The sequence below is a fragment of the Nothoprocta perdicaria genome, unplaced genomic scaffold (genome assembly GCF_003342845.1).
Source record: "Nothoprocta perdicaria isolate Ctin4 unplaced genomic scaffold, notPer1 scaffold_355, whole genome shotgun sequence".
Lineage (NCBI taxonomy): Eukaryota > Metazoa > Chordata > Aves > Tinamiformes > Tinamidae > Nothoprocta > Nothoprocta perdicaria.
The window spans coordinates 434,057-455,961 of record NW_020455594.1 but is presented as its reverse complement, the minus strand read 5'-3'; the positions used below and the strand labels follow the sequence as shown (position 1 = coordinate 455,961).

General features: G+C 48.7%; 1 protein-coding gene across 1 annotated transcript; it reads right to left on the bottom strand.

Moving 5' to 3' along the window:
• Positions 1–13,302: 13,302 nt before the first annotated feature.
• Positions 13,303–20,226, bottom strand: ZBTB37 (zinc finger and BTB domain containing 37). The gene is made up of 4 exons (XM_026044246.1): positions 20,170–20,226; positions 17,642–18,594; positions 16,146–16,245; positions 13,303–13,951 (listed from the first exon to the last, which is right to left on the bottom strand). The coding sequence occupies exons 2-4, from the start codon at positions 18,562–18,564 to the stop codon at positions 13,463–13,465; spliced, it is 1,512 nt and encodes a 503-aa protein (XP_025900031.1). The 5' UTR covers positions 18,565–18,594; positions 20,170–20,226; the 3' UTR covers positions 13,303–13,462.
• Positions 20,227–21,905: the final 1,679 nt, after the last annotated feature.

The following is a 21,905-nucleotide window of genomic DNA, read 5'->3' as shown; positions in this document are numbered from 1 at the left end:
TTGGAGGCAGAGGAGGGTGAAAAAGGAAGGGTGAGGAAATGCCAGGACTGCTGGAGGTAGGAGCACACTGAACCCAAATGCTGCATCAGGCAGCCAGGCCAACCCTGCTGCAGCAGCAGGAGGGGGCTGCTTGGCCTGCACTGGGAGGAGGGCAGTTTCTCCATCCGGTGAGACTCAAGGGGGCAGTGGTGGGACAAAACTCATAGAAAAAGAAGGAATGTCATCGATGGTTTAAAGAGGCAGCTTCAGGCAGCCTTGACCCTCCCCTTTTTGAGCTTAGGGTAGTGAAGGGTTGTGCAAAGTGTTGGCCCAGCTGCACCAGCAGAGCAACTGAAAGCCATTGCACCAAGAGAAAGGACGTGAGAGGCAGACAAGGAGCTGAGTATTAAACCATTTAATTCTCAAACCACTCACATGCATAATGTTCTTTTACACAGTGTTAAAAGAAAGAAGAAAATGCGATTTGTTTTTAATACAAACATTTTCAAGTATACATTTATAGAATTTTCAAAGATTCCTAACCGAGTTGCTAAGTTTTCATTCACATTGTTCTTAAAGCTGTCCAACAAGAGCGCTTTTTGCTAAACTCCTTTGAATGCAATTGTACAATCCCCTCTACCTTTGTTTTCTTCCCCCTTTCCCACTGCTGCTCCTTTTACCTTATCATTCCCTGCTCCTCTCCAGCAACGCTGGCCATCACYGTGTGCGGCCAGCCAAAAATGTAGCCTTCCCACAAGCCTGTACCTGCCAGCTCACTGGAGGAGGAAAAGGGAAGAAAGGCTAGAGGTCCAGCTTGGGAACAGCTTATAAAAATCATTTAAGAACAGTCTGTTATCCACAAGTTAGACACAGCAGGATCACACTTCAACCTACTGCAGGCAAAGTGTGAACGCTGACTTTGTTGGAATTTTTTTTTGAGAAATAAGGATTGCAACCAAAAATAAAATAGAAAAAGAAATTAGTACAGCAGGAAATTTCTTAACTGTGAAAAATAAGTCTTGAGTGTTAGGACATGCATCCTAAAACATTTGATTTGCGAGTCAACAGTAGGAGGTGACAGCACAATTTTTGTTATACAGGGTTACTCTGTAAACCAGCCCAGAACAGAGTCAGTATGGGACAGAGAAAACCTTGTTTTTATTTCTTTATTTTTTCTTTAGTTTGTTTATTTTTAATACTGAACTGACTGGGGCTCTGTAGCCACTGTGTGGGAAACCCCGCACCGAGCAGCACGGGCCCGGAGGCTCCGCTCGGCAGCCTCAGCCCAGCCCGCCGCAGGGCCGCGGGTGCTGCTTTGACCTGTTTCAACTGGGGAGCCGATATCGTTGCCAGGCACGGGCGCCGCTGGCCGTAGTGTGGGGGGCGGCGGGGGGCGGGAGGCCGCGGCCGGCGGGCGCCACCAGCCCCAGACCTCCCCACAGCCCCCCGGGCACGGCTGTCCCCAAAGCCAGCAACAGCCCTACTCAGCTTATGATTTAAAGTGCATTTCTTCAGTAAAGGTTTTATTTTTTTTTGTTATTTTTTTCTTTTTTTTTTTCTTTTTAAGAGGAACCTATTTAAAGTGCTGTTCTAGTTTGGAAAGGGATTCTGTTTACAAAAAAAAAAAAAAAACAAAACAAAACATGGCACCTTTTCACAAGACAGATCTGGCCCCTGTGTGTGTGCTAATATCTATATTTATACCTTTATACTTATATAAATGTATAAATACATATGTATTCAGAGTCAGATCTGCTGACAAATGACTGACACAATTTTTTTGTTGTGTATTGTTATTGCTTTTTGCTGCTGCCTGCGCTCTCGGAGGCAGAAGGGAGCCCGGTTTCCCCTCGCCCTCCCCAGCTGCCCACCGAACCCCCCSGTGGGAAGTTCAGCCTCGGTTTCCCAGCTCCAACCGCAGGACGGGACAGTTGGAGAYGAGGCGGCGCAGGGGCAAAGGCGGCTCCCAGGAAAGCGGGGTGGCGGGTGAAGATCCCCCCACTCCCCATGGATGCCACTTCCATAGAGTCGCTTTACAGAGCAGACCTGCATTTCTCAAACACCGAGGTAAGGAGAAACAAACCTGTTTAAAGTGAAAGCTTTGCTGATAGAGTGTGTAGCATGGTCACCTCAGCACTCCCAGAGAGAGAGGTAGTTACTGTCCCAGGAATTTTCTGCTGTTCCTGCAACTCGCTTTCTGGAGYGAGTGCTCAAAAAAAGAAAGGAAAAATCCTGTGCTCTTTATTAAAGAAAGTCATCCTWGTTAAATCTTTTGAAGATGTACTTGACTATTCCCTCTAAGAGGGTTTAATATTTTAGAAATTGATTGTCAGTTTAGTTTCTTACAAAATCAAATTCAATTATCAAATGACTTTACGAAGCCACTCGGGTGGCTCAGCACGTCCAGCCGCCATCCTGGCCGGGGCTCGGCCGCCCCTGCGCGCTTGCAGTGTCCCCACACGAGCACTGAGGATGGCGTGCACGCTCTGAGCAATTCTTATGGAAACATTGAACAAAAAAAAAAAAAAGAAAAAAGAAAAAAGAAAAAGCGCTATTTGTGTCATTCACAGTGTCATACAGGGAAAATAGGGGTGAAGCCGGGGAAAGGAGGCCTGCCTGTCAGCCACGCTGGGCACGAGCACCGGAGCGCCCTGCGTTTGCTCCGCTCGGGAGGGGGAAGTCGCAGCCCCACGTTGCGGGCGGGAGGCAGCTCCAGCCGGAGTSGCGGAGCGGCGCCTTCCCCGACGCTCCGCGCCCCGCGCGCTCCGTTACCCCTCACATGCAGCCAACACAAAAGCTTCACAGTAATCCGGGGAGTTGCTTCAGACGTGTAAACTCTTAAGAAAACGGTGCCGTGGGAGCCCAGAGTCCCAAGCCCAGCCCGTGCCCTAGACGGTGAGAAACAAGGGACCCTGACCCAAACTCTGGGGCTTGGGATGCCACTTTCAAAGGGGAGCAGATGGGAAACAGTGGAGCGACCCACTCTGCTTACAACTCATCCCCCAGAAGCTCCCTATCCAGAGCTTCAGGGCTCCTCCCTGCCCCTCCACTGCCTGCACTGAGTAATTTCAACTCTCTTTTTCTCCCTCCCCCTTCTTATGCTGTTAGTTTCTGTATTTTACAACCAGTAGTAAAAGTAACCAACATAGCATCATTTTTAGTTTCTAATTAGTTTCACAGTTTCTTGGGCCACAGCCAATGGTATTGGGTCTGACTGCAAATACATGAGGAAGATTTAAATAAATAAGGTTTGCTGCAACATCAAAATAATGACGATATTTAACCAGAGGTCTGAGGGGAAGAGGGTTAAGTACATTTACAAAATGTAAGTAAAGCTAGAGGCTTGAAGTGAGTGACAGTCCGGGAAAAAAAAAATGCACTGATTTCTTATGTATGGCCTTAGACATGCAGAAAAAATAATATATCAAATTAGAATATGTCAGATTAAACATGGGAGTTACACAGCAGTATTAAGGAGATACCTGAATATGTTTCAAAAGCTTAATTGATATGAACTAGGAAGCCTATTACAGCTGCCTGTTTTTATGTGATAATCCTAAGAAACTAAGGAAACTACAGCTTRGTTTAGTGTAAGCCAAGCAGGGAGCTGCGGGTTGCGCTCACAGCTGGAGAGYTGCTCGGCTCCTCCACAAACCTTAGCGGACACGATGCTGTTGCGTGGATCAATAGCCCAGAAATTAGAAAAGAAAATCACAACTGCAAGTCCACTGGTAGCACAAGATTCTCTATCCCTTGATTGCTGATGCACTACAGCAACATGACRGTGCCATACTTGATACTCCACTGGTGCACCAGAGCTGCACGGAGTAACCGTGGCGGGAAGGACAGGAGCCAGGGCCACCCCGAGCAGCTTGCACAGGGCTCTGCCCACTCACCTGCTGAGCATCATCCAGGAGGGAGACCGTGTAACCTCTCTGGACAAGCCCATCCAACACTGGACTGCCTTTATGGGGCAAATATTCTCTTAATGGGACTTTCCTTGAATCATATTCTTGCATCAGATACCTGCAAAGAGCCTGGCTCCATCACAAAATCAAAGAATGGTTAAGGTTGGAAGGGGCTTTTCGAGATCATCTAGTCCAACCCCCTGCTCCAGCAGGGACACCCAGAGCACAGGACACCCGATCAGCTCCAGGCAGGGTGGGAAGATCTCCAGAGAAGGAGACTCTRCTGCCTCTCTAGGCAGCCTGTTCCAGTGCCCTGTCACCCTCACAGTCAAGAAGTATTTCCTCATGCTCAGACAGACAACTCCCTCTCTCTGCCCCCAGGCCTTGGTCATTGATTTTAAATGGAGGGAACAACATAAAAGAAAGAATTAGTGTAGAAATGAAAGCAAACAGTCTTCAAAAAAGTCTTCAAAAGCTTAAAGACGACAGAAAATGTAACCTTTGAAAACAGCACCTCTTAATATATCTAGTACTACCCAGTTCCAGCCTTCATTTGCCATCCCAATGTTTCTCTGGAGGGATTTTTAGACATCCACGTAGCAAAGCTGCATTATGAGCTTGTCCTACCCGCGGGCTGTGACCTGCCTCAGCTTTGCAGATCTCCCTCCTGCTGCGGGCGGATCGAGCTGCACAGAACAGATGGCAGGTCCTGGGCTACCTAAAGACCTCCCGCTCTCGCCGGGAACGGCCTGCGTGCCGCGGGAACGGCTGCTTCAGCAGCGTGGAGGGAAGCAGATTGGGCTCAGACCTGTAAAAACAAATGTCTGAATATGTTTTAACAGCAGACATCTCTGAGCCTACCCCACTATCCTGCCAAAGCAGATTACATTTCTCATTCGCCAGAGCCTTGGACAAGTACAGATACTTTTGGCTTCTGAACGTCTGTGCTTCCCCTAGCAAGGTTCCCCTGAAGGTGGCTGCATGCGGCCTCAACGCCGATGGCAGGCAGGTGCTGCATCCTGCTGCAGCTCCATCACACCTGCAACCTCGTTTCCCCTTCACCCTGGCAAGCTTGGAAATCCTCACACCAGAACAAGTCCGGAAGGAGCTCTGCAGATACCCAAAGAGGAAAGCAACTCTTGACAACACGCTGCTCTTCTGAGCTGCCTTCCACTGCACGTCCTTTGCAAGGGATCTTGGATCACAGACTGCAAACTGCGCTGCTGAACAGGCAGGTAATTAGCAGCATTCTAAAATAACTCCTGTGGGTGTGTGCGCATGTGTGTGCAGGGGGGAGAAATCTAAGATAATTTCAGCATTTTAATGAAAAGAATTAAAGCTTTAAAACAAAATAAACATTTTTGGTCAATGCTCCAAAACCATCAAAATGATTACAAGGAAAGATACCCATAACCAYGCATTACAAACCTCTTACTCAAAGCTTCTTGCTTGGGTATCTTCACCAACCCACTAAACACCCAAGAGTCACCATATACAGCATACTGCACCTAGGGTTACTTACAACAAAACAAAACAAAATCAATTTGGCCCATTTCACATGAAACCAGCTACCTTTTTATTAAAAGGGGCATACTTCAAGATATTGGAAGAGAAATGAAAGAAATTGCACATACACACTACTTTCTCAGCCTTTTGTCTCTTTTCTGCCCATTTATTTAGCAGGTGAGGTCTCAAACAAGAGGAATTTCTTTCCTCGTCAAATCCAAGTTTCACTGAGGCTATGATGGATGATCCTTTGGTAAGGGATGACTTTTCTATACATCCACGCAGCTCACGGCACTGCTGCTGGAGAGCATTAAATGAACCTTTGTGATCAGCAAAGGTGGGTGGATGCTCACTCTGCTAAATAACAGAGACACGAGGAGGCTCTCTTTAAAAAGAGCCTCTAGAGTATGGGCTGAACAGAAGAGTAAGAGGCACAGCTGCTGCCAAGTCAGCAGGAGATGGGTTGAGCTGAATTTGTTCATAGCATTTGTTAATTCCTTGGAAAGGCAGTTTACTCTCCTGGACAGAAAAATCAGCAATATTTTTTCTTTGAACCCATTTTCTCTTTCCAGCTGTGGCAGCAGAACATGCACCTCTACCTAGACTGCTAAAATAAAAAAAAAAAATACACTCTAGGCATCAATAAATAAAATAGCAAAGGGTTGCCTTCTACAAGTGTAAATTAGACATCAAATACATTAGAAGAGTTCCTGTGGCCTCCTCTCTCTTGGTCCCAGGTCTGCCAAACAACAATCTCTTTGCTGTTTTCTCCCTTTTTATTTTTAGAAGTTTTGTCAGAACAGACTTGTTTCCTTACAGCTAAGTACCATGAAGTGTGTTGCAACTTTCAAGCCATTATTTCACATAGCAAAGACCATTTTTATATACTTTAAGGCCATTTAAGAGCCTAAMGAAGGCCCTGACACCTCCCTTACAGACCTCTCGCTTTCATTGCTCTGATAGCACGGACCAACCAAAGGCCAGCAGTACCTGGTCCAGCAGGAGCTCTACCCAGAGACCTTTCTGCTCCAACCTTAATTAGGTGCCACAGGCAAAAACAGAGCAAGCTAAGAGGGRTACGCAGAGAAGCCCAAGCGAAAAGTCAAGCAGCAAAGACCAACTCAAACCATCGACCAGGAAGGTCCCTGCAGGGTCACTTGACAAGCCACTGCACCCAGAGCTGCATTCAGCGAACAACGCAGCACCAGAACGAAGAGCTGTGAATAAAAGCAGTAGAGATGATGACAACAGCAAACAGTGCTATCTAACATCACCCTGTGAGCTCTAGCCATCTCTCAAGCGGCCCCAGGTGAGGCACCTCATCTCTGCACTGCTCTTTGTAGCAATTTCTGCAATACCAAGTTATATTGGATGAGAAAAAATAAGAACAGTGTTTTAAAATGGTAACCCACACTGTTTCCCCACAGTCAAACTTAACCTACTGCCCCTTAAATGCTTCCAAGGTTGCAAATCTCTAAGATTCACTAGCCCAAGTGCTTAGGACTTATTTGTATCTATATTTTTGTCAACTGAGATCTTTCAGAACTCCTGTCTAAAAAGGTTCCTCCTATTTCAAAAACACAACATTTCTCAAGCTGTAATACTTTGGTTTACAACTGGATTAAAATATAAATTAAATAGTAATAATGCTAAATGAGTTTATACTGAAAGACTTTATATATGTATACATATATATGTATATACAGGTATGTGTGTGTGCACTCCCTAATGACAGCTAGAGGAAGCAAAAGTCATTCCCCGAAGGCTTCWACTCTTCCAACTAGCAGGTTAAACATATCCATTGCAACAATTCCCTGTGCATAAAAGCTAATGAAGCACTGGAAGGTGGCACTGGTAAACAGCTGGATCACACAGACTTTTAGGAACAGAAAGACAATAAATTATAAGAAGCAGTAGTAACTTGTTCACAGTTGGGATGAGGATAACATTACAGGAAACCTGAGTTTTCTACAGTCTCAGGAATAAGAAGTCAAACAGATAACTGAAGATTACAGTCAGGTATGTTTTAGTGAGACCTAAAAGAAAGGATCAGACCTGACATAAAGAAATGGCAGAAATTACACCAAGCTTCTCCCRGCACACGAAGCCCTAGTACCATCAGATTCAGCGGGAAGATTCCCGGTAACTCCACTGGGACCAACATTCCGCCCAGTGACGCCTCCATCTCAGCCTCCATCCCAGGGACAGGGGCTTTCACAAGCAGCCAGATGCCTCGAAGCCAACACAAGCCTAGGTCCACAACCACTGTGCTGCTCCCAGGCAGCTTCCTTTCAAACACCAAGTTATTGATTCTGCTTCTCTTTTAGCCAGCATCCCGAACACCACAGCCCCAACTCTCCTAGTTCCAGCCTCTGGATTTTCTTATGATTTTCAAAATAAAATTTTTCAGCAAAAATACCAACCAGTTGGAAATATTTCAGAGATTTCAGAGATTTCAAATATTTCAGGACTCTTCAGGTAATTTTATTACCTACTTAGTATGAGCAAGTTTCAGATTAGGAATAATTTAGGCCTCTAAATTAGACTAATTACAGTAAAACTCTGGCTTGCTGCACTTTTTTTCTTCCTAAAAAGCTGCAAATCTACTTTGAAGTATTTGAAAAATGCTCTAGGAGACATTCCTTTTAAAGTGCAGCCAGTGGGGTCTGCATAGTTCTAGCTTTTATTTGCTTACAAATATATATATATGCATATATATATTCCAGGTACACATATATATGTATGTTTTGTATATTAAAATATCCTTTGAATGCCAATGATTAAAATAAAGATTCCTAGCTCATCTGTTGGACCTCCCACTGAAGATATCAAATSCCCGTGCACGGATCCAGCCTCATGCTATGAGGAATACACACCTTGGAGCACCACGTTACAGAACAGCAGACCAGCTCAGGGGAACCAGCAGCAGCTCTGCTGAAAGCATGAAGGTCTCCTGACTTCAAGTCCCACTTCTGAGCACAATGGAAGCTCCCACTTCCATTGGTGGCCTGGAGCCCAATTCATGGCAGAGTCAGAAGTGCAGTGATTCACAGCCCCGTGGCTTCTCCCACCCAAAAAAAAAACAACAGTTCTGGTCCAGTGGAAAAGCATTTCGCATTGCTAATCTGAAGAACCACTCGGATGCATAAACTGTTTGGGTAAATTAGCAGGTATGTCATGCATCAAACTGCAAATTTTTAAAATGTTTAAATAATAGGTTTAAGCAGTGCTATTTTTTGTCAGTGTTAAACCTGTGACTCAGTCTATCTTGCAAGCTACGGTCTACTCAAATAATCTGCATCTTTTCACTTGTCTTTTTGTTTAATACATTAGCTTCTGCAGGAAAGACGAAGTCAGCAGCAAATAAAAGCTACAACTCTGCTCTTGCAAGATGCTTAGCTTGGMATCACCCAATGAAGACAGCATGACCCTGCTCGTGGATCAGACCGTTAGGATTATTCACAAAACCGGGCATCAAATTAAGTGAAATTAGTGCTGTGAGAGGCATGGGACTGACTGCCCCAGAAAACAAAGTCACCTGTTGTCACTGACTAAGAGCAGGACAAGCAGAGATCTGTCTTGTCGTTCATTTTCCCCTTGATGTTGAAGAGAGCTGAAATCCTGGCTCGGCGCCTTCCCAATCGTGCCTGTCTCTGCTACGCTTTTCAACAAGACCGGGACTTGTTCCAAATGTACTTCCAGCTCTGAATAGCAGTCAGCTGGCAACAGAGCCCGTCACTACCAACCTCAGCGACATCTAAAACTCCAACAGAGACACAAAACACTTATTTATCCTGCTTCCAGCCACCCAAGCTTCTGAAAGTTAAATTCTGTACAAATCACAGCTTGGAAAGACGTTCACAAAGATCTGGGTTAAGTCAAAGGACTGAACCTGATGCTAGAAGGCATGGCAAGGGGTGCTCAAAAACAACCTTCCAGGGCAACAACCTGTTAAGAAGCTTCACAGGGGAGTCTGGCCATGGTACGTGGCAGGAGGATGGTACAAGAGTGAGACAGGACTGCTCACCTGTGCTGGCGGCTCTGCTTCTTGCCAGCTTGCCAGCCCCGGATGGCTCTGCGTGTGGCAGTGTCATCTCATGAACCCTCCTCACTCATCCTTTTCCATCCAGCTGCTGGAAATAAGCAGCAGTTTCTGCAGTCACACACTGCCCTTGCAGGAGGGCGGCGGGGCCTTCTGCTTTCCCCCAGCTCTGCGGAGCAGAGGCAGCTCCTCCCTGCCGCAGCAGCACCGCGGCCACCCGGGTCTTGCTCTTCTCACAGCTATTCCCAGGCAGTGAGGGGGGAACGTTCCCTTCCCTCCACCACGAGCCAGCACGGGGGCTTTCTGCAGGCTCSAGGAGATAACGGCAGCACTTCACATTTGGGAGGTTTCTCTGAGACAGCAAAGAGAAGAGAAATGTGTTCCCCCTCCACTAAAGGAACTGCAGGAACAGGTTACGTTTCCCCTCTTGCCTGAGGCAGAAAACGAATTGGTTAGTGAGCCCTAACCCTGAAGCTGGCAGAAATGTTAAGTAGAGAGGTATTAAAATATTACAGATTTCTCCTCACACCCTCCTTTAATCACAGTTCAAATCACAGTTTCCGCAAAGGGGGGAAGCTGGGAGATGTGGAAACGCGAGGCCGTGCCGGGAAGCTGGCGCCGGCGGCCCCAGCTCGGGCGCACGGGGAGGCAGAGGCGGCTGAAGATGCCATCGCTCCGCCACGCAACRCGGCTCCGAGGAGCTGCTCCACACCAACACTGCGAAACCACTATGGATTTTTTTCCATGTGTTGCACAGTTCCCAGCCCCGTATCCTCCCCCCTGGGCCTGATCTGCACTAAGAAAGCCCATCACTGAAAGAAACGTTTGAGAAACGATTCCCTCCGCGCTGGTGCCACCTCCTAGCATGGACGAGCCTGAACTGTTTTCAGTGTCGCTGAAGAAAATGTTAGAGACACCATGATTTCCACACATACATACACACACACACGCCTCCGATAAACATACAGAAATAATATTAAAATGATTCCCGCTACCATACCTTATACTGACTCTAGCTACAAGCTATAAACTTCGCCTCAATGAGGCCCGGGCAAGAATATTGGCTCTTCTGCATGCAATCAGAAATGATCATTTATACAGTGGCAACCTCTGCACAAAAAAAAAAAAAAAAAAAACCAAAAAAAAACACCAACCCAAAACCCTTCACAAGCTTTTTTTTCCCTTTGTTTTCTGACTAGCCTAGAACAATATGAAGGAACAATTTTCACGTTTTTTTCACCAGGCCAATTAGAAGTAGTGAATCAGCAAGGAAGGACACGCTGATCTCCTGGACTGCTAGCATGCTCCTCCGTTCACAGTATCAATACAGTAAAACAAAAAAAACTATTGAGGAAACTCACAGCTATGCCATACAAATAAGGCATTCAGCATTTCACATCAGCCCTTCATCACTAAGCCTTGATGGTTTGGTTGCCATCTGTTTCAGAAATATTTTGCTTGTATAGCAGTTACTGCACCTTCACCCTTCTCTTCACAGCAAGCTTAGCAGGGAAACTTTCCCACTATATTTATATATAATATATGTATATAAATAATTTTATGTTTTTATAGTTTGGTAGTATTCTTTTAAAAGTTCTATTTTAAAACACTTAAAAATCTTTTAAGTAACTAAAGTAACTTTTGATGCTCTCTAGTGTGAACAGGATAGGATTTCAAAGTTTTTAACTTTTTTTTTCTTTTTGATTTTTGGTAACTTCAAAAGCTATGACTAAAGCAGCATACTCTGCACACCTCCGTTCCTCCCCAAAGCCTGATTGCAATGAAACCTACCTCAGCCACCCTCTCATCTCCCATCTTCCGCGCCTGCCCTCTGGCAACCTTACTGTTTCTGTACGATTCTGTGTGACCTTGGGCAGGAAAGCGAACGCGGCTGGTCCCTCGCGTGGCCGCTTGCCACCTCGTTCACCGTGCGACGATGCACTTGGCRGGAGAGGAGAAAGGGACAGAAGGAAAACGAAGGTGAAGTATCAGTTTTCCAGTTTGTAACTATCCACAAAACTGTGCTTTGCAGGGCCCCTGCTCCGACACTGCAAAGGCTCCTCTCCGCAGAGCGCGTCCTGTCTGTGCCGACGCCGGCACCAAGCCCTCCCTTCCCTGTGCAAACGGGCACTCGAGCCACATCTGCTTCCCCAAAGGGAGCTGGGAGGTGCAGTGAGACCCTTCGCTCGCACAGAATGGAAGCGAGGTAAGAATAATTCGCCCTTCTCTGAAAACAACCACTAGTCCCAATTTGCAGGTCGGGGGAGCAAGGCGTGGGGGGTTTACCTGTGTCCCACAGAGTGCAGCCACACGGCAGGACAAACTGCATTTTCACTGAAGTCGATTGCCTGCCAAGCCCCCCAGTCCAACCACTTGCCCAGCTTGCTTTGCCAAAGCAAGATGAAATGCATTTTTTTTAATGTCTCACTGTTCCTCCCATCAGCGCACGGATCAGAACTTCATCCTTCCTTATGGTACACGTTACACGGCCTCAAGGGAATTCCTTCAACCACACGTCTTCTCCCAAGTCCAGTCTGTACAACCTGTAGTTCATTTCCCCAAATCCATTACAAACAACCCAGCATCAGAAACAAAGAAAACTCTTAAAATATTGCATATTTTTAAAAAGACTTCTTCAAAAGATGTCAAGATATTTGCACTTATCTACCTGTCCCATGCGTTTCCGGTTATGAAACACGTAAGCACGTGCAAACACCCACAATACACAATGCAGGCATCTCTCTCAGGGTTTGCTAGACTTGCTCTAAACATCAGAGCGCCTCAGAATATAAAAGTTTAAGTCCATGCAAGGGAAGAGTTGCGATTGCTCTAGGAACCATTAACTTTTAAGTTTCCTGAACTGTTATGAGGAAATAAAGTAGGGTTTTCTTTTCTTTTTGCATTTCATTGATAAAAAAAGTTATCAAACTCGTTTGTAGAAACATGGTTAAAAGCAACCACCCACGATTGCTTTGCTGGGATTATTGTATTTCAGTATACCATATTGCTGTTATAAAAGGTAAGTGCGCGTAGAGGTGGGAGCGAAGGACGACTTTGGTAGCCAGCCTCTACCTCACCAATTCAGCCCGCCCAGAGACCTCTCGCCAACGCTCGGCAGCGCTGGAAGCGCGGCAGCGGCCGCTCACGAGCCCGAGCGCTCCGGGCCGCCCTGATCAGCACCGGCCGAGGACGTCACCCCTCCACAAAACCCTTCCCCAACACATCAGAGTCTAATACGAACCTCACAGCTGCTACATGGCACGTGCAGTAGCTCAAGCGCTTCAGATCTCGCTGAACTCTAGAACGCTGCTTCAAAGCCGTGCCCGCTTGTACCAAGGGGCAGGAGGGCACATGGCTGGAGAGGGCAAGCCAAAAGCCCTAAGATAACCGTTTAAGTAAAAATGTAAAAAGAGACACACTGGGAGAAAAAAACCCAAACAAAACAGGGATGAATACACTCAGGCAAGGCAGGCTCCACCAGGACAGTCTTCCTGTATCTCTTTAACATGGCAACCACCTGGGAAAAGGTGAAAGGCAACTGCATCTTGCCCCGGCTCTCCCGTGCTGAGAGAGCGGCAGGTCGGGCGAGGACGGTGCTGCGCGAGGCTCCCGGCTTGGCGTGGCCAAGAGCCAGCACCACCAGCAGCACCCTGCTGCTGGGCCGCCGCGCTGCTGAGACTAAAAATGACTTGTCCTGGGTCACTGCCACGCAGTAAAAAAATTTAAAATCCTGTCGATCCCTGAATCAGAAGTTGATTGACATAGTTGCTTCGTTTTTCCCCAAGAGGATGAGGAAGAAGGGAGAAAAACTGTTAACACTCTATGTGTGTGTGTGTGCGGGTGTGTGTGTGAGAGAGAGAGAGAAAGAGAGGGAAAAGATCTTTCTATTTTGGCAACGTTTTGGGAGCTTCTTTCTGTCCAGTGGTGGCATTGCACTAATCACAGTACCAGCCTGCCAGGTTGGTGCTGACTCTTTAGGGCTGAACTGGGAAGATGGTCCTTCCTCCCCAGCTTCTGCGGACGCATTTCAGTCGGGCCCAGTCGTGGACACGGATCCCTGTGCCGTCTCCCCCACGGCCACGGCTTCCTCCTGCGGGGGAGACTCTTCCTCTGCCTGCCCCCGAGACGTGACCGTGGTCTCGGGGGAAATGCTGTGGGGCCCCTCCAGGGGCAGGCAGCCCGGGTGGTTCTTGCGAAAGTGCTGGTTGAGGATGGCCTGGAAAGGAAAGCTTTTGCCGCAGACGTGGCAGTGAAAGGGCTTGTTGCCCGTGTGCTTGCGGATGTGGTACTCCAGCTGATCCTTGCGCGTGTACTTCTTCCCGCACATGCGGCAGACRAAGGGGGTGATGCCCATGTGGAGGCGCATGTGCCGGTCCAGGCTGCCTTTCTGGTTGAAGGATTTGGCGCAGTAAATGCAGGTGAGCCGGGGGTTGTAGCGGAACCAGCGCTCCGAAACTTCCTGCTCCCGGAGATACTCCACGTAGCCGCTCACTCCAATCATGGCCGATTCCTCCCCCTGGGAAGGAAACTGAGATTTAAAGATCAGGCAGCTTAAAAAAAACCATATATGATAGTAAGGAAGATCTGCTTCTTCCTCCACTAGGCCCCAACCCAGATGAGCAGGGAAGCATGTGCCAAACCTAAAAATCAGCAGCACTAACATCCTCAACCTCAAGCACACATTTAAGTGCTTAATTGGAGCCCTGGGGCTGGAGACAAATGAGCAATCAAGTAGAAACCTCTGCTCGGGCTGTCCCTTCTGCCAAGTCACTCACTACAGCTGGGAGAGAAAACACAACCCTTGTCAGGAGGGCACTTAGCCACTGACTGAGTTCCGGATCAAATGTATCAATGCTCATTAATAGCCTGTTTTTTTMATCTTGGGCCAATGTGGTTAAAATACAGTACACTGTTTTCTGTTTTATTTACTCTTTTTTTAATGCCAATTGACAAACCTACAGTAAAGTGAAAGCAAAATAAACTATAATTTACATGGGAAACTCTCCAGGTTTCTTTACAGTGAATCAGGCTTGGCTAAATGGTTATGAAATCAATACCATCTCCACTGTTTTGCAGGGGAGAATCTGTGGCATGGACAACAAAAAGGACTTGCCCAAGTCTCACTGCAAGACTAGCAGGCACCTCCACATCTGCTGAAGCCAGAAAGAAAAGCGGACCCCAGCCATAGGCTCAGGCTCAGCCACATGCCCTGCTCTTTGTAGACAGAAATCGGAGTCAGAAGTGATGCAAAAAGACAGTGTCCCGAATGCCTCCTCTCATGGATGGTGCCAAATTCATAGCCCAAGTCTTAAACCACTCTGGATGATGCCAAAGGGAGATAAGCAACCAGTATAAGCACCAGGAGGGCTTCTCCAGCAGCAGCCGGGCTGAGCAACAGCCTAACTGTGMCAGAAGCCATGAAATCTGACTGCAGAAGCAATGGTAAGCTGCTTAGGGCTAAATGTGATGAACAAAGCTGCGGTACTTTCCATTCCACTGCTGCCACCAGGCAGGAATTACCAGGAGGCTCTATTTAGAGCATAAATATGGCAACACCAGGAGAGTGGAAGGCGATGATGCTTTCCCACGTAAGTGGAAACCCACAGCTCTAAGCCTGAGGCCCTTTCACAATGGAGGAATCACAGTAGCTTTTCCATACTTAATGCTAAAACTGCTTTGCATGTTGCATTTGCCCTGCAGGATTAGTTTGACCTGAAATTTTCTAGATGGATTCTGAGGACACAAAATATTTCAGCAATGTGTGAAGGAAAAGGTCCCTTTTTTTCCCTTTTTATTTTAAGTCAAATTGATTACAAAGCAGACAGAAATAGTGGGGTGCTTTTTCCATTAATTTTATCTTACCCAAAGTCCAAGCTACTTGGTAACTCCTCACCTGCTCCCAGCAAAGTCACTTCACTAAGAACTGACACATTATTTCCTAATGTGTCAGGGACACAGGGTCAGTCTGCAGCTGTGGCATGAGAAGCATTTACAGCACAGCGGCACTGCAAGGCTGGCTGTGTGCAGGAACAAAATAATATCAAAATGATTATTTTGATATCATTTTCACATTTCACACACCACTGTTCAGTTGCATCTCTGCACTTCTCTCCCACCTACCCCAAAACTGTGTCCCAAGAAGGCAAAGGAACAAGTCAGAGCCACTTTATGCTGAAAAGCTGTCACGCTGCACAGAGACCCCTGCTCCAATCCACCCCCCCAGGGCTCTGGTGACACTTCATCCAAAGGGTCTCCTCGTGTAGTACCTGGAAGGTGTGGAGAATGTTTTGGTACTAGCATGCAGGGATTCAGATTTTGTCACCCCTCATTCTACAGAAGCCACTAGTTCTGGCCTTTGCTGACCATGTTTGCAGGGCAGATCCAGCTCTGCAGGTGAGTGGGGTTTCTCCTCAGGAGCTGGTGGCCTGCCCAGAATGAGTGTTGATATTTTGTGCCCTTGGACAACAGGAGAAGCTCCTCACGCTTTCCAGGTAACTGGCTGAGATCCCAAATGACAGGAAAAATCAGTTTTAAGCCATACCCTGACAGCATAACTTCTGAGCGTGAGTAGATAAACACTTGGCAAAGATAAAAGGTCCTTCTTTTGCAGACAGTTTTGCTTGCAAATATAAATTTATATATGGCATCACAAGAGAGTCAGCTTAAGCTTCAACACCAACGTTTACTCGCAAACTTCTTGAGCTGCCTACCTGGGAACTGGGCTGCTTGGGCTCATCCATCCGCCCGGGAGACTCGCTTTTTGATCTGTACCGCTCGGCCACCGCAACCATGCTGCCAGAAGGGCTAAATCTGTGGGGTGGGGGAAGAGCATAAGYGGAGTTTTTAATGGGCATCAGGTCAGTGCGGTGCTTGGAGCAACAGGTGAGGAACAGAGGCACCTGTATCGCATCTCTTCATCCTCACCAGCTAACACACAGGAGGCAGAATGCAGAACAGTGCAAGTACAAAGGAAAAGCCAAGTCATACTGGTTTGTGGGTTCAGTCTTAACATCTGAAAAATAAAACTGAGTCATTTGGCTTCTAGTTCAGTAACAGAAGAGCTTTTTTGGTTGCTATTGCAAGGAAATACCCTGATCTGGGCTCAGTGACTCAGGAATTGTACAAGGGCAGAAGACCCCTGTTTGCTCAGGGGCCCCCCCCGTWCACCCGCTCGCCACAGCGAAGCTGCTCAGCACAGCAGGGACACAACGGGCTCCACGTAGGAAACAGTGGATATTGTTTGATATGCTGCACTTGRTGCCCAAAGCCAAGTGACCTAGGGAAGAGAATTAGGAAACTAGGAAAGGATTGTGGTCCCAAGGGCCAGCCCAAGATCATTCCAAAGAGCACAAATCACACATTGATTTATCAGGCAACAAGCGATGGAATATCCACTGCTTCCTGGTTGCTGTCCCCATGGGACTAGAGGGACTGAGCTAGAAGAGAGACAGATGTGAAAGGAAACCCCACAAGTACAAAACCCCACAAACACAGCAGGTCTGGACTTCATCAGATCTGTTCTTTGGTCTGAGCTAAGGGCAAGAGAACAAACGCTGGGGTGAAGCAGATGGATGGAGAGGCAGTACACAGACTGCATCGTCCACTGCAAATAAAGGCTCTCTGCTCTTTTGCATAAATCAACACACCAGCAGAGGCCAATGGGCTCCCCGCTTCAGTCACTTCAGATGAATTGAACGCGTGACCCACTGCTGTCCTCAACCACTGGGAGGAAGATCTCCTCTTGACCTGCAGCTGGTGGCCAGCTTGCTTCTAAAGCGGAACAATCCCCAGATTTTCAGGCCAGAAGGCATCATTACCACGATACTTTGCATAACGCGTGCTGTATCTGACCTAATTAATTCCAATGCTGAGCACAATATATACAGTGGCTGAGCTACAGCAGCTTTTTTTAGACAAAAATCCCACCTCAGCTGAAAGACAGAGGTAGAAATTCAGCTCTATGCATCAGTAACAGCTCCTTTCCCAAGCTAAGCTGTGCCTGGAGATATGGGTCCAATCCCTTCCTAGCCAACRCATTAGAACCAGAAACAACCCTCCACCAAGAAATTCCTCCTGCGTTTATGCTTAAAATAGCCACGTGAAATACAAAGGGAACATGATAAGAAAAGGCCAACCCAGTTAAGTGAAAATCTTTCACCATCTGCTCTTAAAGACAAGCTCAGTAAAGAAGCTGAAGGAAACTCACCTGTCAATCTCGCTGCTGGTTGGCCTGACCACCTTGGCCCCCGAGGACCCCAACGTGTAAGTCTCTTGGCCCATGGATCCGTGCCCCGTGGTGTCGATCACCATGGCCGTGACCTCCTCGGCGCTGCTCCCGTCCTCTCCCGAGGGCTGATTCTCGGCCGCCAGCCACTCCTCCAGGTTCTCTGTTTTAATGCGCACGCCGCCCAGAACCCGGACGTCGTCGTCGCTCCGTCCCCCGCGCTCTCCCATGCCCGTCTCCACATACCACTGCCCCGCTCTGTTAATGCGCAGGATGGGCTCCCTGCTCTCCACGTCTGAGCTCTGCTCAATTATCTGGGGGCTGGTGGACTCCTCCGGAGGGCTGAGCTCCCGGATGTCCAGCACGGTGCTCACCTGGCCCAGGCGGCTCCCTTTCGGGGTGTTGTGACGGGGGCTCAGCGAGCGGTTCAGATTTGGCGTCACCCGGTGAGATTCTGGCGCTCTCTCCTGATGCTTTGTCCTGGTTTGGCTCAACTCTGCTTCCACTTCTGCCACGTTAATTTTRAAGTGAATTCCCTCAAGAATCTGCGTGCACTTGTCTATAATGTGCTGCATCTGCAAGAAACTGGCCGCCGTTAGGTAGCTTATGATGTCAGCCAGCTGCAGGCAAATCCTCCCGGTGTAACAAAAGGAGAGGAGCTGCTCAAAAACGGAAGGGTTCTTGATGACGGAGATGGACACGGTGCTCATTTCGTTCAGGGACATGTGGTCGCGGAAGTAGGGCGAGCTGGCGGCCAGCACCACCTTGTGAGCGCGGAACGCCTGGCCCTGCACGTTCACCACGATGTCGCACAGGCGGCCCTGCATGCGCAGCTGGTTCAGGTGGCTCAGCACCGAGTTGCTGAAGTCGGGAATCTCCAGCTGAATGTTCCCACTCTTCTCCATGGCTGTCCTGGCTGCGGGCGCACAACCCTACTGAAAGGAGGGCGAAGCAAAAGGCATCTTTAACCGAGCTAGTTTTCTGCCCGCACCGAGAACCTCTCCCATCTATTTCCACTCAGTGTGAAACACTGAGAGCTATTGCACTGCTTCAGCTGCAAGAGGCTGGCAGCAGTTCTCTGATATTTCTGCTCTGCACATCACCCTTTACAAAAACTGTATGAAAACACCCCGATAGGCCTCCCTTCCCTATAGCTTAAGTGCTCGAAACAGCTCAGTTCGTGAGCCTCAGTAAAAACATATTTTCACTGTAAAGGGAACATTAAAAATGGTTCAGATTCTAAAAATAGGTAAGTGATTGCATAATGGATTAAAATACTTAGCACTGGTACCTTCTAAGCCCTTGGAGAGATATAATATTGTTATCCCTCTTTTTGTAGGACAGGACTCCTCAGGAGCTAAATACTCCTCAGAGACTTTTGGAAATCTGAGCAGCACATATGTGAACCTGAGATCTCCTAAACAGATCGTTTAAACCAAGACGTTCATCATTTGTGGCACTTCTGACAGGCAGCAGAAAACAGGAAWGAGGCCAAGGGAAGAATGCAGTTCTCAACATTGATTCCTTAGACCATTCCCTGGGCACAAATGATGCCAGGAGAACAGAAGCAAACATTTATGCAGTTTGGGATTTTGCATACAGCAAAACATGACTTAGGAACAACAGGGATCCACAAAGAAACTTGCTAAGTTTGCTTTCCATAATTCTTTTTTTCTTTTTTTTTTTTTTAATATAATACTCACTTTTCATTTTGGCAAGGTCAGAAAAGGAGCCCTGACCATATATGGTAAAAATTTGGAATGAGCCAAAATTAGATGCAAGCTCACCAAAAAAAAAAAGAAGAAAGAAAGAAAGAAAAAAAGGAAGAAAAAGAAAGAAAGCAAATATATTAATTAAAGATCACTCGTGCCATGAAGACAGCTTCAAGCTGGATGGCATCTGAAGTGTTGATTAGGCAGAACGTGGCAGACATCAAAACAATTTCAGGCAATCCAGGAATATCCAGGCTCGTATCGAGCCTGTTCTGGGAGGTGTATGTCAGAATCAAAGAGACTAGCACACGCATGAAGTGCATTTTATATAGATAAAATATATATATATATAAAAATATATATGTTTGCCTTGGAAGAGCAGAGGCCCGAAGCTTCTACATATTTTTTTTCRGTGGCTGCTGCAGGATTGTGCATGTTTATTTGCCAGAGCAGACTTTGTGCAAACTTGGCAAAATATGTTACTAAACCTGAAGCTGCAGAGCAGCCTGTCAATCTCACCGAGTTGTGCAAAGGGTTCCCTCGGCGCCCGCGGCCGCTCCGCCAGCGGCAGGCGACACGGGGAGCCGGGAGCCGCGTGAGGCTTCCGGGGCACAACTGAGCATTGCCACAGCTCAGCCCGTCTGCCCTTCCTCTGCCTCGGACAGGAAGAGACATGGGGAGAAAAACAAAAGAGCACCAAAAGAGCACAAAAACGGCCGAAGGGACCATGGCGCACAGAAACCCACATCAACACAGCGTGACRAGCAGAACTTCCACCACGCAAAACTGATGCCTCACCTGTAACATTAATGGTAACATGCACGGYGGGGAATGGGGCTGGTGTCCTTGTGTCTTCCTGTTTTCTTCTGATGTGGTAAGAAGGTCTTCAAACTTTTTGCCCCCTTCCCCTTTAGGAAGAAAGAAAAAAAAACATAGCACAGAGGAACACGGTTCCCTGGAACACGAGCAGGGCCGCCAACTTGTGTCTCTCCTCCTTTGCCGCAGGACTATTGGCAATATCAGCCCTTACACGCCACCCCGTCCCACCCGAACCGCAGAGGCAATGAGAYACCGCATCTTATCAGGGAGAGATTTCCCACCGTCTGTATGGGGTTTTCATTACACATCTGCTCACTGAAACACGAAAATGGAACAGCAAACAACCTCAAGAACTTATTTCCTCTGTTATGCGGCTGGTATCTCCAGCCCTGCCYGACAGGCACTGAAACACCCGCATAGTTTTACCCACGTGAGGCATTCCACGGTATCAGCAGGACCACTCGCACGGCCAACACCACGCCGGGTATTGGCGCCCACTCATGGGGCGAGGGCCTTAATCTGCCATCTGCCCCGCGGCCGGTTTCCAGAGCGATAAGATCCGCAGCGCTCCCTCGCTCCGGGCAAAGGAGCCGAGAGGGCTGCTCGCACGCGCAGCCCCGCGAGGAGGGCGGCCCAGGCTCCGGCCACCTGCTCCATGCACGTACACAACAAGGGGGCAAAAAGGAAAGCAAGAAGAAAAAGGGGGGGAAAAAAGGGGAGCAAAAAGAAAATCTGCCACAAGCTAGTGACACCAAGGACGTGTGGCCACAGTTGGGAGTTGCTGCTCCTCAGGGAACCCGGAAAACTCCGTGTGCCTTCCCTGCTGCTGCTGCTGCAGACAAGGAAAAATCCTGCCTCTTAGCGCAGAGAAAAGGCACAAAGCTCTGGCTACCTTGATACCAAAGCAGGGATGTTTGATGTGTGTTTTGGGGACGACCTACATCAGGCGCTGGCAAGCGGGTGATCTTCCTTTTTGCTTTGAACACCTCTCTCACCAGGACATAACTGTTGGGTCTCAGTTGGCCCCTCGGCGGGCACCGCAAGGAGATCGCAGGTTCCGGGGGGCTGGTGCGGGACCCCCCGTTCGCCCTCCTCGCGCACGGTGCTGCGGCCTGGCCCTCCTTACCGGGGCAAACGGCCTCTGTGCGCTGCCGCTGCCAGCAGGGATCCCTGTCCCCGCTGGGAGCAGCGACATCCCGAGCGCAGCCGGGGCAGGAGCCTCCGCAGGGCTTGTAGGAGGGCTGACCCCGCAGGAAAGGCCGTGGCGGCTGGCACGGGCAGGGGCCCCGCTCGGAAGGAGCTCACTGGAAGCAGCAGGAGCCTCTGCTCCAAACCGCAGCGGGGGCTGCTGCCCTCGGCCCCCCGCTCCTCCGCCGCCTCCGCGGCGGGACCCACGGCGCTGCCAGGAGCAGGTGCCCGGGCGCGCGCGCCAGGAGCGCGGCGGCGGCCTCCGAAAAGCGGCCGGGYGGCGCGGGCGCCTCCCGGGAGGGGAGAGAGGCCGGGACAGGCCGGGCAGCCCATTCCCGCATCCCTCCCGCCGCTCACCTCCATGCCCGGGCTCCTTCCCCGCGCGCCCGGCTCCTCGCCCGCCGCTCCCGGCCGCTTTCCCTACGCTCCCAGCTCCTCGCCCTCCGCTCCCAGCTCCTTCCGCTGCACCCCCGGCTCCGCTCCCGGCTCCATGCCGGGCCCTTTCCCTGCGCTCGCCGCCCAGCCCC